The sequence below is a fragment of the Centroberyx affinis genome, unplaced genomic scaffold (genome assembly GCF_046629955.1).
Source record: "Centroberyx affinis isolate AG114_WGS23_722 - 3 ecotype Tasmania unplaced genomic scaffold, CSIRO-AGI_Caff_v1 ptg001466l_1, whole genome shotgun sequence".
Classification (NCBI taxonomy): Eukaryota; Metazoa; Chordata; class Actinopteri; order Beryciformes; family Berycidae; genus Centroberyx; species Centroberyx affinis.
Window position 1 is genome coordinate 149,967 of NW_027279935.1, and position 17,534 is coordinate 167,500.

Genomic DNA, 17,534 nt, shown 5'->3' on the forward strand with positions numbered 1-17,534 from the left:
TGCCTTGGAAGTTAACACATTGGCGTTGTTCCCCTTGGTTGGAAAAAGTTGCTAGGTTTGTCACTAGTCGATTTTGAGAAATAAAGTCACAAAGGGGATCTGAATCACTAAATCTAACAACAAAGTCACCAGGTTGGCAACAGTGGTTACAACAAAATAGCATTTTGTAGCTAGCCTATCCCATCACATCCAAATAGCTGTAGCCACTAAGCTAGCTTGCTAGAGTACAGCATGACTTCAACACTATGTTTTCCAGACATGATTATGGATTATATTTGGGCAAAATGAAATGAATGATAAAACACAAAATACTTCATAAAGAACTAACGTTAAAAGAATTTGCTCCGATGCTTGACCCCACAACACACCCAGTGACATGCTCACAAGTGTTGACTTCTGATAGAGTGAAGTGACGCAAAGCGGCTATGCTTAGTCCGTAGGCTATAAATGGTGAGGTAGGAAGGAGATGAGAGTCAAAGATTAATTTTTGGCATTTTTATGCTTTATTTGATAGAGCTAGTGAGAGACAGACAGGAAGGCATCGGAGAGAGAGAGGGGAGGACATGCAGCCAAAGACCGCGGGTCGGATTCGAACCCGGGTCACTGCGGGAAGGACTGAGCCTAATGATACATGCTCTACTCAGTGAGCCACCGGGGCACCCCATGAGAGAGAGTCAGAGGGAGGAAGAGGAGAGAGAGAATGGAGAGAAACGGTGGCAGAAAAGGGCCAACGAATGATAGCAGGAGATGCAATTTATCCCTGGCTGCAATAATCAGGAGCCAAACATTTGAAAGGCCCATCGATGGAAACCAGTTTTTTGTTTGTTTGCTCTTCACAGATTACTGAACTATGGATCCAGAGCCTCAAATTCATATATTCCGTATAGAAGTCAACAAACGCTTTTGAAGCTGTGCTTGTTTGCGCGTCACTGTAACAATGCAGATGGATAGGCAGGGGAACGAGAGGGAACAACAGGAAAACACTGAGAGAGGGCTGCACATAAAAGTATATAGAAATATCTTCTCTGAGGAAATAATGAACCGACGAGAATGTGCCACCGATGGAAATGGGGATACAATATTCTCTCACTTCCAGCCGAAGCAGAAGAGAGTTATGAGGAGTCTGCCAATGCAGCAAACAGCTGGCTTCATTTGCATAATACCCATCAAGTCTCTCTTTCCCTCAGGCTGCCTGTCAACTGGCGACCGAGACATACACACTTACACGAAAAATACATACACGCATGCACTGACACCACCATTCACTGTTTCAGCCGCTATGTATTTATATAGGCACTAAGGCTGGGAATTCTCAGCAGCGATACTATGAACCAAGCCGGCGCTGAACTATTCATCACTACTCCTTTGTGACCGAATGAAAGCTTTTTAACGGTTTAATTTATTTGATTTTCATAAAGCCGGCTAATTGCCTCTGCAGAGGGAGGGAGATGAAATGATTTAGTGATTACGGCGATCGGGAAATGATCGTAAAATGATCTTCGAGAAACAAAGTATACAATCCGATGAATCAAACGATTGTTGAGCGGGTGCGCCGAGGCGGAGGCGCGGGCGCTTGGGGGGACGTATACCTTAGTCGCATATAGGTGCTGCTAAGGGTGTCATCATGGCAATAGCTGCCAGGGAGAAGAGGGATCACACAGGAAAGAGTGGAGGAGGCCAGGCCTTTGGCTTTAAAGAGTAACTAAACCCCAAACCCAAATCTGTGGTGAAGCCTGTAGTAGGGTAGTGAAGTAGGGTACTGAACTAACCATCTGCTATTGGCTGGTCTTTGTGCCAGGTGATGTCCCCACCTGTTATACTCTATAGAAGGTGACATCACCTGGCACAAAGACCAGCCAATAGCAGATGGCCAGTTCAGTGCCCTACTTTTCACCATTAGGTGTCAGGCTTCACCACAGATTTGGGTTTTTGGGTCAATTACTCTTTAAAGACTCCAGGAAATGGCATCTTTACTCCCTGGATTTGATGCATTTCCTGTTGAAACAGGATGTTGGAGTGGGACATAAAGCAGTGAGGGATCATTCAAAAGTCTAAACCAATGGGATATGAGTCAGGGAGAGAGAGGCAATTTTATTTGATGGGAGGGGTGTGGAGGGGCGGGATTGTTAAAAAATCTGATGGTTTTATTGGTTAGAAATTACTACAACGACTACTACTACTACTACTGCTACTGCTACTGATGATGATTTTCTTTTATTTTCGTGTCATGCACACAAAGTGCCCAACCCTCATGGGTTTACAGGACACCAAAGTTACCGTTGCAGCGGCCATACATTTCAAAACATTTGTTATAACAAGATTACCGCTTATTATACAGCTTATTATACAGCTCGGTCGGCTACTAGTGCAGCATGAGGTCACCATTAAAGATACTCTGTTTTCCAGTAAGTAAAAGTAATGGGAGTTCATTTCATGGGGACTTTAATTATTTTACAAGTAAATATCACGTAAAGTGAGTTAGCTCTTTGTTTGCAGCAAGAAAATGAAGTGTGGAGAATATGGCTACGCGGTAGTAAGTACATGCTAACGGTTTGGTGTTCAGTAACAATGTGGTAATGTTATGTCATGTTATGTAACAGTGTACAAGCAAGGCTGCAGCAGCAAGAAAGCCAATAGCATGTCAGCCTCAGCTGTAACATTGCTGACAGAGTCAAAAGGACATCGCGGGCTGTAACCGAGTCGCTCTCTTTGAGCATTACATTCCATTGATTGCTTTTTGCTGAGAGTGGCACTCACACACACACTCACACACACACACACACACACACACACACACACACTCACACACCGTCAAAATTACAATGGCGGTTTTATGATTGCCAGAAAGCGATGCTGTTTTTAACAGACAGAATATCATTCCAGATGAACTGTTTACCCTGGGGATTAACATTACAGCACTGCTTACTGGATTAGCCGCAATGATCAGCATTGATCTCCGCTGTCAGTGTAAGAGGCTGATACGGCGCATTATTATCGCCCCTTGGAGTGCTGTCATCTCCCTCCTAAGTTGAAACACCCCCCCCTCCTCCCTTTCACACCATTCCAATTGGATCTTTTCTTCAAGTGGCTGACCAGATAAAAAAACCCCGCTCCTATTCAGATGTAGCGGCCATGCGGTGCCGGTGAATGTAAGGTTCAAGCCGGGGCGAGGCCAGGCGCCGAACACGAAGTGTCTGCCAGTGTTCGGTGACCCGGGGTCACAGCAGTCAATCCCTACGTTTTTCACCGCTGCTTCAACATCGACTGTTGGAATGATTTTGGGGGGCTTAGCGGGCCAAGGTGCAAACTGTGTACCTGATGTTGTGGGCTCACCAAGTCAATGGCTGGCTTTCATTCAGAGTTTAAAGCCTGATTCTGGGGTATTTTAATAAAAGAATCATGGGGAAATGCATGAAGTCAGGTTGAGTGGTAGGACAGCTGGATCTATTTCAGTTAAGACTTAAATGTTTCACATCTTAGGGTGATGATACACACTATTTTTAAGAAGGTGTAGATCCACAATTCTACCAGTCTAACAGTGTTTTTGTGTCCATTATAATCCACTGTATTATCTCCTTTCATCTTGCTGGAGTTGCCAGTTCTCATCCCTGCTGAATGTAAAATGATTATTTTATGCGCCCAGAGACGCTGCCAAATAAAGTGGATGGCCTGCTCTCCTTTAAAAAATTGCCATTTTATATTGCGCCAATGGTCGTCCATGTATCATGCCCTCCAGATGCTTTAGGCTACTTCTGCTTCACATAACACATTACCGAAGTACTTCGTTTGAGATCATAAATTACCGAAATTCTTTACTTTAGATAATTAAATACAACAACGATGTCATTTTTTTAGGATCTTACTTCATTCTTTTCTAGTAGAAATTTCCAGTTTTTTATGTTGACCTGCACACACTGCAGTGAGGTTATTGATTATGAAATAGTGTGCTACTTTAATGCAATAATATTAATTTACCAGGATGTTTGGCTAATAAAATATCTTAGCTAATGCTAATACATCTCAGCCGGTAAAAGATAGTAAATTACAAGGCCACTTCATTTTAGACAATAAAACACAGGATTGAATGGCTAATAAAATATCTGACTATTCCATAACAGCTTATGTCTGCTGCCCATAAAAATATGGTAATAAAAATCTTTATTGCTCTTGGCGTTACAGAACAATACACGGAGAACCCCTACTGCTCGCTCTTTAGTATTATTCATTAGGTTCTGATACAGGCCAGTGGCTGTTCCTAAGTTTGTGTGTGTGTGTGTGTGTGTGTGTGTGTGTGTGTGTGTGTGTGTGTGTGTGTGTGTGTGTGTGTGTGCATGTGTGTGAGCGCGGTAGGGCCTTTTAATAAAAAATGCCCCGCTGGGCTCTGCGTTGCCAGTTTGCCAATCAGAGCATAGCCATGATATGCAAATCGTACACACACACACACACACACACACACAAACACATACACACAGAGTGGAAAAAGGAGTGTTTTGCATCTACCAGGGCCATTACAGACATTTTAAAATCCTATGAATATAAAAAAGCGAGAGAGCGCGCAAGAGAAAGATAGAAGTGAGAGGGAGGGAGGGAAGGAGGAGATGGAGAAACAGAGAGAGAGAGAGAGAGAGAGAGAGAGAGAGAGAGAGAGAGAGAGAGAGAGAGAGATGGCCTGGGAGAATAGTGAGAGGAAAACTACATTTTCTGTTCTTTTCTGTGTGCAACAGTTTATTATTTAGTTGGAGGGGAGATTGGATGGGAGGATGCGACAGAGAGATTACACACAGATGGAAGATAGAGGCTTGAATGGCTTTTTTTTTCTCTCTCTCTCTTTCTCTGCCTTTCTTTCCGCCCGCCTCCCCCTTACATCAGTTTCGGATAGTTTTCCCCGATATTATAACTGCCGCTCCCTTGCAGTGGAGTCTGGCAGTAAGAGATGAACCCAGCCGTATAACCCTGTGCTTTATGAGTATGAACCACGATTGGTTGATTAAACAAAAGGGCGTCCTCCAATCAGAGCTAATTCCTCTTTCTCATTAGTGACTCACAGATGGTTTTCATGTTACTTGGACAAGGCATTAACATAGGAAGAAACAGACACAGAACATAGGGGGTTTGGGGAGATCAGACGTTAGCAACACTGCAAAAACTGACTATTTTATCTTATATCCAGACTTATGAAGCTCATTTTAGGATTTTATTGGTGAAATCATCTCACTGCACTGGCAGATAATTTTACCGGTTTCAACAAATTTGCCTTTTCCTCAGGAGAATATAACTTGTTTCAGGACCTTTACTTGGTAAAAGTGAAACTGTCTTGGAGAAAGCTTCTTGTTTCGAAATTTTCTTTGTTGTATTTCTTGAAAGAAGTGATATTGGCATGAATCAAGTGAAACTTATTGAAACCAGCAAGATTATGTGCCAGTGCAGTGAGAGAATTTGACTAAAAATGTCACAAAATAAGCTTGATAGGTCTGGAAACTAGACCTAGACCTATTATCATTTGCCACCAAAACTTCCAAGCCTGCTTAAATATAGACTAAATGAATGGGGACAAAGTAGAGGAATGACTGATGACTGACAAGATATTACTATTATTTGGTCAATATGATAAATTATTAGATAAAGGACAATCAGTTTAGGGAGGGAATATTTGTTCTAAATGCTTGTAGATATGGCATCCAAGTAGATTTCTCTGGGTTTTTTTCTTCAACTTTGGTCTCCGTTATAATGATAAAAACCACAAGATCAAATTGGGATCTGCCCATACCTTGACATGCCCAACTGATTCCCGTGGCTAAGGGAAATAAACCAGGAACATCCTTTCAACAGCTACCATTCAGTGACCCTCGACCGAGGTACTTCACCACCAGCTGCCCCAGTAGAGATGCTCTCTGGTGAGTGTGTGCACTTTTCAACAGAACCCTCTCTGGGGAAGTGAAGGCTTTAAAAATATGGACACCAGAAATGATTGGCTGAAAGGATTCATTCTGTTCTTCCTCCTCTCCAATAGGTTAAACATTACAGTATTTTGTATTAAAATGTATTTGCCACGTTTGCGTTTCCGTGTAAAAAATCTGGTCAAATCTCACAGGTGTCAAGTAGAAATATCGAATTTCCAAATGTGTGTGTGTGTGTGTGTTTGTGAGAGATATGGAGGACTCATCAGAAACAGGCCCACGACCCACTTTGTCCCCCAACCCATAACTTAAGAAACAAAACACCTCTCCTTCAGTATTATGCAAGCTAACGGAGAATTGAAGAGAAGAGGTGATGGAGCAAAGGGGAGATGAGAAGACAAGGAGCTAATAGGAGGAGAGAAGAGGAATGGAGAGGAGTGGAACGGAAGCTAAGGAGAGGAGGAGGACGAGGAGAAGGAGAGAAGATGATAGGGAGGGAGTTAATAGGGTGATTAGATAGAGGAGAGGATGGGAGAGGAGAAGCATCTGATAGGGTGATTAGCGGGGAGGAGAGCTGCTGTTGAGAAAAAGACTTTGTGTTGGATTATTTTCTCCTCGAAGCAGCTTACAGAGGACCAGCCGCTGTTTTACACCTCAGCTCTCACACCCCCAAATCCCCCCGATTTAGACTTAAACTGTGTTGAGAGGGGCGAGAGAGGGAGGGAGGATGAGGGAGAGAAGGAGAAAGAAAGGATAAGGGGAGAGAGAGAGAGAGGAAGATAGTGATTCAACTTATATCCAGTTCATAAAAGCTTTTACATTTGCTATTAAAGAGCCACTGTCTGGTAGCTCTGTTTGGAATCAATAGAAGAAGAACTGGGTAGTTAGCATGGCTGAACAGACAAAGAAAATAAACTCAAACTGCATCAACAGAAAATCCAAGGAAGAAGACGTCACAGTACTGGACACACTGTTTGATTGACAGGTGATCTCTGGGAAGAGCAGTGCAGAAACACCACAGCAATGACACAATCAAAAGAACAAGGAACTGGAGGATTACCACTTTAAAGAGAGAGAGAGAGAGAGAGAGTGTGTATATGTGTCTGTGTATGTGTGTGTGTGTGTGTGTGTGTGTGTGCCTGTGCCACCATGGTGTGAAATACTACAGCAGTGCTTTGGGCTGCAGTGTAAACACACACAGCTTACCTGTGAAGTCACATCGGTCTCATGCAGCTCATTGTTTAGCTCAGTGGTTCTCAACTTCTGGGCTGAGGGCCGACGCTGGCCCCCGCAATGTTGCTGAGAGGTCTCTGCTGAGTAACCGGTACAGAAACAGCCCATTCTTTCACACAGTTTATAGTCTTTTTAGTGGACAATGGAGAGAAACAGGATAGATGGCAGAGAGTGGCAAATACCAATAGGCCCCAAAAATTGTTGCTAGAAATTGTTTGCAGAAACTAAAAGATTGATATAGCCTTCTTTTCATGCATATTTTGAATCTGAGTTATTCAGAAATGTCAGTACATTTACACTTTAGCATACACTATGTTGAGCGATAGTAGGCTCCATGCTAACACTTTAACATACACTATGTTGACTAGTTGACTAGGCAACTAGCATTATCCAAAGTGAGAAGACTGTAACTTTACTAACTATATATTTAGTGTATGCTAAAGTGTTAGGATGGATCACCGGAGCCAATGATCTACCGGGGACACATGGATGATTCTGGTGTCTATGTTCATCACAAACAAATTATGCCACTGATAAATATTTGTTCATCATTTTGTATTTTGTAGACAAAAGGGATTTATCCAGTCCTTTGGGAATGAAACGTGTGTGCATGGACATACATACAAATGTGTACAAGAACACACACACACACAGACACACACACACACTTGATGCCCTATTGTAGGCTACTGCTGAGGACCCCTCCACCTCCCACCCTTCCTCCCCTCTCTCAAGAGGCACTTATTTAGTTGGTACACAGGCGTCATGCTGAGAACCACACACAGTCAGACCACACACACAGCGAGCACAACACACACACACACACACACACACACACACACACACACACACCCTGTCACTAGAACAAATCAAATATACTCAGCTTGAATTTTGCCACTACAAACACACACACACACACTCACACGCCTGTCAATCATTCTCTTTTCCCTGCTCATTGAACTAGGCTGCGGTAGGGAGGTGTGTGTGTGTGTGTGTTTCCTGCTAATTAATACAGAGGGGTGTGTGTGTATGACTGTGTAAAGCCCTTTCTCTTGACATTTATATACAGTTGTGTGTGCGTGCGTGCATTTATCTTTGTGTGTTATTATAACAGGGTTTCCTTTGTTGAATAGTGTGTGTGTGGGTGTGTGTGTGTAGGAGGTGTTCCTTTCACAATTAATCACAGTAGTGAATCTCCCTCCCCTTGTCGTATAATACAGATGTCATCCACAGCAGTTACTCCACAGTGCTGCTCTAAGTGGTTCAAGCATTTATATTGTTTAGCTTACTGGCTTTTAATTGTATTTTTCTGAAAAGTTTATTATTATGCTGCTATATATCTATATAGGTTGGTAAGTAAATAGACAGATTTTTACAGCATGATGTAAAGTAATAGCTCTGCTACATACATGGATACATAATAATACATCTATGGAAACCCAAGAGCACATAGGCCTCAATCTCATTGGTTGAGTTAAACCTTAGTGGGCGGAGCCAAGAACCACAGTTTATCTGGCTATGTAATGTTAGACTGAAGTCCAGTGAAAAATACAAGAGGTAAGAGAGGAGTTAGCTAATATTATGAAGTCTAGCACTCTTGCTACTAACTGAAAAAATGCAATCTAGCCATACTAAATTAGTAAGGTTAGCTAGTTAGCTTAGCTGACCTTCCAAGTTCAAACTAGCCAAACTTAGCTATCTACGTAAAGGCTAACTTGCCCTGTTAGCTCACTTGTGCTTGGAAAAACTGATTCTTTGGCTCCACCCATTGAGGTTTAACTCAACCAATGAGATTATTTCTACCTGCAGAGCAAGTCTGCATTCAAGAAATGCTTACATAACTAAAACTACAATCTGCAAACTGAATAGACAACACACTGCAATGCTAAAACTGGGACAAGATTAGCAGGGAATGCAAATCGGATTAAATAATAAATACAGACACAGAACATAGAATACACAACGTCGGAGTGCAATAAGTTAAGGTAGTACTTTCACATGTACTAAGGTGCAGACATTGAACATGGACAAGTTTATGGTGGTTTTGTAGTGACATTAAAGTTGAAGTGTCCAGATACTGCAGCAGTGGGGGACAAGCTGCTCCTGAAGTGGACGGTTTTGCTCGTCACAGATCTGAAGTGTTTTCCAGAGGGAAGCAGCTAGAAAAGATGCTGCGATGAGATGAGAGAGGCGGAAACTCTCTTTCTTTCTTGGCACGCTTGATGGAGCGCTGCATGTAAAAGAGATTCAGCCGAGGGAAGGTCAGCGCCGGTGATCCTCACCGCTGTGGAGATGATGTCTCGTAGTTTACGTTTGTATGTGATTCGTATGTGTGCTTGTGTACCAGGAAGTCATTATTCTCTCTGTGATCGATGTGTGGAATATCACCAGGAGATGCTGGTTAACCCTGAACCTCCTCAGTCATCTTTACAGATAATGTAGTCCGAGTTGATGTTGAGTGAAATTATAAGTGACGGGGAGAATATATATATAGATATACAGTACATGCATCCATTATATTTAACTATTTTGTCAGCATACTGTAGTTGCGAGCGAGATATTTCATTTTAGAACACAATCCTTCACTGATTTAGATTTTTACTGGAACTAAAAGGAAGGAATTGTATTGAAAACAGTGGAACTTTCCAATTGCAAAGTTTCATTGCAAAATCAGATATTCACCCTCTGAAAGAAGTGACATCTTCTCATAAAAAAAACGAAAATTGAAATAAATTCTGGAACTTTGTAAAGCATAGTACTTAAAGTTACTAACGATAACACTTTTACAGGCTAGGTCATCGATATTTTAGAGGCAGTGAATCATGAAGATCAGGTATTCTTCCACAAAATGCATACATGGCATTTTGGGTATCAACTTTTCAATTGTGTAGAACACTCTTGCTAATTTCAATGGCGCGGCCCCTTTAGATGGATGGCTCTGGGTCATACTAATACAGATTGAAGCGTTTAGCTTGGCTAGCTGGCTCCAGGATGTGATCCATCAGAAAACAAGGCTAATGTTTTCAGCTAACCCACTCCTAGTGCAATTATATGGTCCACTGGCATTGATCATAGCTGCTCTTCTTCAATCTATCCTTCTCTCTCTCTCCTCCCTTTAATGGCTAAGTCAGTGTTAAATGTTTGATAAATGACTTTGGAGACCGGTCTACCATGGATTTATTAAATTTCTATAAAAACCCTGATTTGAGTGCGTGTGTGCACACATGTGTGTGTTAGAGCGAGAGAGGAAGAAAGTGAGAGAAAGTGAGGGAGGTGTGTGTGTGTGTGTGTATATGTGTGTGTGTGTAAATAATACTCTTTGGTTAGAGAACAGGCTTAAGATTTTTTTTGAATAAAAATTCATAACTGGGCTTACTGGATAGTTGAGTGTCTGGAGTGAAAGAATGAGAGAAAGAACGAAAGAAAGAAAGAAAGAAAGAAAAAGAAGGAAAGAAAGTCTCTCCGTTATGCACATACAAACACCTTAAAAACTTAAAATTCAAAGTGGGGACTGACTGCAATCTGAATCTGCTCTTCATAAGTAGAGTATTACACACACACACACACACACACACACACACACACACACAGACACACACATACACGCACATGCCAGTGGAAGGCCAATTAGTGCAGGGTGAAAACAACAGGGTTTTTTGAAGCAATGTTTCAATGACGACATTTAATTGGATGGTAAATCAACTCCTTATCTGCCTCTCCACAGATTGGTGTGGGGGGGGGGACGAAGAGCGAGAGAGGGGAGAGAGAGAGAGAGAGAGAGAGTGAGATGGGGAGAAAAAAGGGGAACGAGAGGAACAGAAGGAAAGAGAGGAACAAATGAAAAGCGATGAGAGAGAGAGCTCAAGAGAGGGAGAAACAGAGGGAAACACGGAAAGAGAGAGCTTGTGTGGATCTTTGAGTGTGTGCGTTTGTGTATATGTCATGAAAGACCATGATGCACAGCTAGGACAGTCACACACACACACACACACACACACACACACACACACATACCGTGTGTGTGTGTGTGTGTGTGTGTGTGTGTGTGTGTACAGCAGCATAATGTAGTGGCCCAGGCTGATAAGAAGCAGAGTCATCCTTGCTACTGTAGAAGACAACAGGTGTGAAAAGATATCATGGAACCCAACTACTCGAAGCAATAAAATAAATACTCAGGAGATGAGTCCACTTGTCCCATGCATTCTGGTCCACCAATAGTCCTAATGGGTCCTCCTGTTGAAGCTACAATATGCCCATAAGAACTAGACTTGATTGGGATTGATTTAATCAGTGATGGAGCAGACAGTACAGACTGAGTCAGACTGCAGCCAAAAACAAAGTTGCATAGATCTAGTGAAGAGGTGCCACTTTACATGCACTCGTTCTAAAATGATTCCATTGACGTTTCACCCGCAAAGGCCTTCATCAGACTGTAAAGACTGTAATGGCTTACATTCTGATGAAGGCCTTCGTGGGCCAAAACGTCAATGGAATTATCTTCATTGTGTAGAACAAGCGAGGCTAAATACGTTTTCTAGAGTGAGCAGAGCGGCGCCGCTTCACTCATCATTCATGATGGAGCAGGCCAGCCAGTCAATCACGAGGCCCCATCAAATTGTCAATCATCATAAAGCAATTCACGGCAATCAAAACGGCAACGTGTCCAAACGACACCGCGGGTCAGACGCCGATAAGAGAGAGAGAGAGAGGAAAGAAAGAAGATGGAAAAAAGTTATATAGGCTTCCAAAAAGCACGGGACGGCAGCATAGAGTCGGGGCCAATAACAGAGATGGTCAGAGCGAGCTATGAGCAAAAGGGCAACAATGCGAAAGATAAGATATGATTTAAGAGAAATATTTACAGTATGAAACGTGGAGATCAAAGATATGCGATCGATTTAGCGAAAGTAGCGGTGGAACTCCGGGAACCTTCTCAGTCTGCTGCTTAGATGTTGAGAGAGAGAGGGAGTCCCACCAAAACCCCATTCTTTTTCCCGATAGAGGAATGGCTGTGGGAGCATAAAGTCCATATTCAGGCATGTTAGCATCAGACTTATGAAATCTATACCAAAGTTGTTTTACAGCTTTGATGCGAGTGTATTAATTCCACGCTCGCAGAGAGAGAGGAGGACTGTCTTCTGTTTTCATCTCAGTTTAATTCAATATTGTACAATATGACTTATTTATTTGAGGATTGAAATCAATGGAAATTTGTAAAGAGGCAGCCTGAGGCGCTGGAGCCGCCTTTGAACGTACAGCCTCGGCGCCGTTTAGATTATTATGCGGGCTGACTCATACGCAAACATACACAAACGTATACACGCACACACAACATACTGGTCGAGTTACGCGCAGATAACACACACGCCGCTCTCCCTTTCACACACTCCGACTGTTGAACTGACTCACACATGCAAACACAAACACACACACACACACGCAGCTCTCTCTAAGGGCGATGCTTGTGATCTATCTAGCATGCTGGTAATCCCAGTGATGGCGGTCACTCCAGCTCTGTCAACAGCTGAAATATGGATGATAGAAGGAGCAGATGAAACCGAATAGACGAGAAGCCTGTGGACAAAAAAAATCCTTGAAGATTTTCCAAACCCTGTTGGACTTCAGTCTGAACCTTATAGGACTCAGAACTTCAATCGGAGCGACTGGATGATTGGCGCTTTTCATTTGACATTGGCATTTTTCGTAATAGCGAAGCAACAGTTTTTCTCCGGCCTCTCTGGTGTCTGAAATGCATTGCGTTGTGTAAATTATCCAACAAAGTAATCCTTTTCCTCGTCTTCTGAACAGGACTAATAAACCTGAGGAACTGGTTCTAAACTAAAATAGAAGAAGAGAGCGAGGAACAGTCAATAGTTAACAGAGGACAGCGCAGCAAATGAATTGAATGAGTTTCTATTCATTACGCTCTAGATTTGATGCTGTTATGAGTTTGTCTTTGTGTATCTGTACCTTTCTTTGCTTTATTTTCTATCATCCACTCATTGTATCTCTCTCTTTTACCTTGCTAATCTCTAGGTCTCTCGTCTTTGTTACTGTAATAAAGATATGAATAGAGTGAGTGAATTATTTTCAATTTGCTGCTTTTGTGCCTGTACTGTACAGTATGTCTTTCTTGTGTGTTTTTATGCAACAATATGTCATCACATGTTCTTATGTTAAGTGATGAGAACATAGACACCAAAGCATTATCCAAAGTAAGAAGACTGACCTTTTAGTAATAAAACGTTGTCTGTGATTTTTATCATATGGCCCAGAGATTCATACATTTAAAAAATGACTCAATATGGGTGATGTAGGTTTATTTTTAGAACTATTTCAGGTAACGTATTCATCCACTGCACAGTGATTTTTAGCTGTACACAGTCTCCCATTACCCACCGCCTTCCTATGGAAAGAGGGAAAGTAGTCCCTGGTCGTTCAAAACAGGTTATTTTTGTATCATATTTTGTATACATTTGACCAATCTCTACACAAAACTACCAGACTTAGCCACATAATATTTAAGATTACTTATCATTTAGTTTTAGAGCTGCTTTTTTTCTCACTTTTAGATAATGCTAGTGGTCTATCTCTCAACATAGTGTATGCTAAAGTGTTAGCGTGGATCACCAGAGCTAATGATCCACCAGGGACACATGGATGATTTTGGTGTCTGTGTTATCATCACTTAATGGTAAATTGACCAATGGGCCAATCTCCCCAAAACGTGCTGTATTCCTTTAAGTTACAACACTGTATCAAAGTTACAGCAATATCCAAACGCAAAACTAATATTAGTCTTTGTTACTAGCAGCTGTAGTTACTTAAGTTGATGGATGGATGAATGAATGGATAGATAGATAGATAGATAGATATATTCATCACATTGGACAGATGAATCAATGGGTAGATTTTCATCACTGTATTTGCTATATTCATCCCCCTGGTACAGTCTCCCAGTCTACTGATATGCATATCAACAGTGATTAGGCCTCTGATACAAATCAACATTTACAGGTTAATCATTCAGATTTAATAACTGTATAATCATGTACAGTACATAATGCTAATCCTGGATTCCGCTAGTGTCAATCTGAATTGTAAACAGTAGAAATATGTGGCTTTCTGTTTGCATTGCATACATTAGTAGCTAGAATCTCACTGTGTCCATGTTAATTTTAAACCAAGGATTTGACTATTTCACAAGAAACTCAATAATAAAGTCAACACTTTTTTTTTTTTTTTTAGAAAACTCAAAAATCAGGTGCCTCAACTATGCTTTATAGTAGCAGATATGCTACCACGCCAGGGAATTGTGTGTGTGTGTGTGTGTGTGTGTGTGTGTGTGTGTGTGTGTGTGTGTGTGACAGTGACTGTGGTGTGTATTTGTGTGTCTGAATGTGATTGTGCGGATATTCGCACTTGTGTGTTCCTGTGTGTCTACTTGTACCTGTCTGTTATTGAGTGCGTCTGCCTTCGTGTCTGTGTGTGAGCTGTGTGTGTGTGTGTGTGTGTGTGTGCGTATGTGCATGTGTGTGTGTGTGCGTATGTGCATGTGTGTGTGTGTGTGTAGAGACGCCTATCTATCGGAGCAGCTATTTCAGAGAGAAAGGATTTCTGCCTCAGTAATTGCCTCGGCTATATTTTTCCCCCCAAATCTCTCTCTCTCTCTCTCTCTCTCTCTCTCTCATTTTTCTTTGGTATTTTTTTCTCTCTGCGTATTTCTCCTTTCTCTGGCACGACTTTCTCTCTTGCTCTCCCTCCTCTTATTTCTCTTTTTTTTACTCCCTCCATCTCATAGTCCTTGACATTGACCGTGATCTCACAGTAAGTTCAATTAGAGACACAAACACAGGCACACACACTCACACACACACACATACACATATACTGCATGTAATGGCAGTGTCCATTAAAATCCATTAAAGACAGTTTCTATTCACTAAATTCGGAATAGAATACTTTTAGATGAATCCGTGGGATGGAAAATATAATACATATATTTGCCATTTGGTTTACACTTTTATCCAAAGCCTTCCATGTATTTGTAGTGGATATCAAACCTGTTAGTGTTAGCGCCATGCTCTGCCCATTGAACTAAACAAAACCATGATGGGCAGCGATGGACAAATATAGTGATGCAGCGAGAGATGGATGTACAGATGGATGGATACAGAAATACAGAAATAGACTCATCCAGCCTGAAATGATGTGCGCGACTGTGTTTCCATTTGTCTTCCTTGGCTGTGAGCGGTTTTACCTTGACGTGTAGAAATCTTATTTAAATGTTCTTCGTTTCATCCATCAAAGGCAGTAGCTTGATAGCGTGAAGCAATTAAAGAATAGTGACTTTTTTTTTTTTGCACGATAGGCCTATTTCTTAAAGGTTTGGCGTGTCAGCATCTTTGTTAAAGGTTCAAACATCAATATATCAATGTCAAATCAATTGTGATACCTTGGTTTAATTACTGTAAACAAATGAGACCATGGTGGAGACGATTGGTAGCCTCTATCTCACACCAGTGGTGTTGTTAGTGCTAGTGTTTATCAAAATTAGGACCACATTTCCCATAAACTAAGCAGAGAAAATCCAAAAGTTCTCAAAAAATATATATATATTTATTGCGCTGTTTTGGACGAAGCAGGTCTTCATCAGGCAAATATACATGTAGTGGACTGAGATGTGAATACATAATATATAGACAACAGAAGGTGACATCATAGGCATAATTACAATTAGCTTGATGCAAAACAGGTGCACCCAAGTCCCAAATCTTCCAAATCTCACCTAAAAAACACAGTACACCTGTTGAGCTTGTCTCTGTTACTGCAATCCATTAGTTTACCAGATAACCACAGGTGATGTGTTAGTTCACAATTACACAATAGGAAATACAGTTCACTGTATTTGATATGGTTGTCAGGTTTCTAACATAGCAGGTTTTGGTCTGAAGGCTAAAGACTAAAATGTTTGTTTTGGTGGAGAAAGCGACTCTGGCTTCCCGTTCAGTCATTGTCCAGTGAGTCTAATGGTGATGTAAACCGCTCTTGTGGAAGAACAGCTCATGTCTAGAGCAACTAGACTTGTTTAGAGACAGATGGATGTTTCACTGGTGAGCTCAAGCAGTTTTGACTCTCTCTCTACCCCCCACACACACACACACACTCACACACAGGCACAGGCTAGAGTTGCTTTTATTGTTTTGGTTTTTTTATTGGTCATTGGTTGAAGGCCGAAGATGACCTCATCGTCGTCACCATGGTTACTTAACTATTCCTCTGTCCATGTTGATGCGATTAGTCCGACGGTGTGTGTGTGCGTGCGTGTGTGTGTGTGTGTGACTGGGGGGGGGGGGGGCTGTAATATGTTAGACATGAGTTCCATTGTAATATAGTTTATTGATCACAGAGCATCTCTCTCTCTCTCTCTGTCTACCTCTCTCTATTGTTATGTTTCTCTCTCTTTCTCCCCGTCTTCCTCCAGCTCTCCCTGGGTCTCTTGCTCTTCCTAAACCACAAAAAAACAAAAAAAAAACAAGGATTACATGCTTTTCTACTTCACCCCCTCCATTTGAATTGAATGATTTATTGGCCTGGCACAGCTTTCTTTCTGTCTGCCTTTCTGAACTGATAGTCACCTGGTGTAATGTCACTTCAACCCTCAGTCTAGACCAATCACAGTATAGCAAAGAGACACTTTATTCACATGGGTGTGTGTATTAATACGGGTTAACAGCGTCCAGCCTGTGAACTGGTGAGCTCAATCAAAGCAGTTGACACTCAAACAGCCTCTTTCTGCCTCCTTAAATGAATCCCCAGCCAGTCCCGTGAACTGTGGAGCTGAAACGGCCTTGTGGTTAACACTAGAAAAGCCAAGCCGCAGTCCGTTTATGGCCTTTTTTTTTAAAAAATTTTAGAACAAATATCTCAGCTTTCGAGTGACTTTTCCTCACTCACTTTCTGCACAAACCAGTGTTAGATTCATGGGGGGGAAATGACGGCACCGGTGTTGATGGCAGTGGTGTTTTCCGTTGTCCAAACAGGTTTGTGCTCCTGCTGTTTCCCATGTAATGTAATGGCGCAATAAATAGCTTCGAGATGTTTCAGCCGGTCTATTTCTCTCCCTCTCTCTCTCTCTCTTTCTCTGTCTTTTGTTTTCTCCAGGTCAGCCTACCAAATGACTCCAGCTGTGTGGAGGAGATTTTGCGGGTAAGTTGGGTACACACACTCGCACACACACACACACACACACACTAATTGCACATATTATCAGCTGTTTTCTGTTTGCTGACAAAGACCTTCCTCTCTCTCTCTCTCAAGGGTCTGACTTTAGGAAGGAATGGGAGAGAGAGAGACGGAGAAAGAGAGAGGGAATAAAAAGGCAGAGAGACAGAGGGAGATCTG

The 17,534-nt window shown here is 41.9% G+C and overlaps 1 protein-coding gene across 1 annotated transcript in view; it reads left to right on the top strand.

The window, feature by feature from the left end:
* The window catches only part of aff2 (AF4/FMR2 family, member 2), a 117,044-nt gene that overhangs the window by 45,445 nt on the left and 54,065 nt on the right, over positions 1-17,534 (top strand). The window contains exon 5 of the mRNA XM_071526828.1: positions 17,295-17,339. Within this exon, the coding sequence (XP_071382929.1) occupies positions 17,295-17,339 (45 nt within the window). The remainder of the gene's footprint in view (positions 1-17,294; positions 17,340-17,534) is intronic.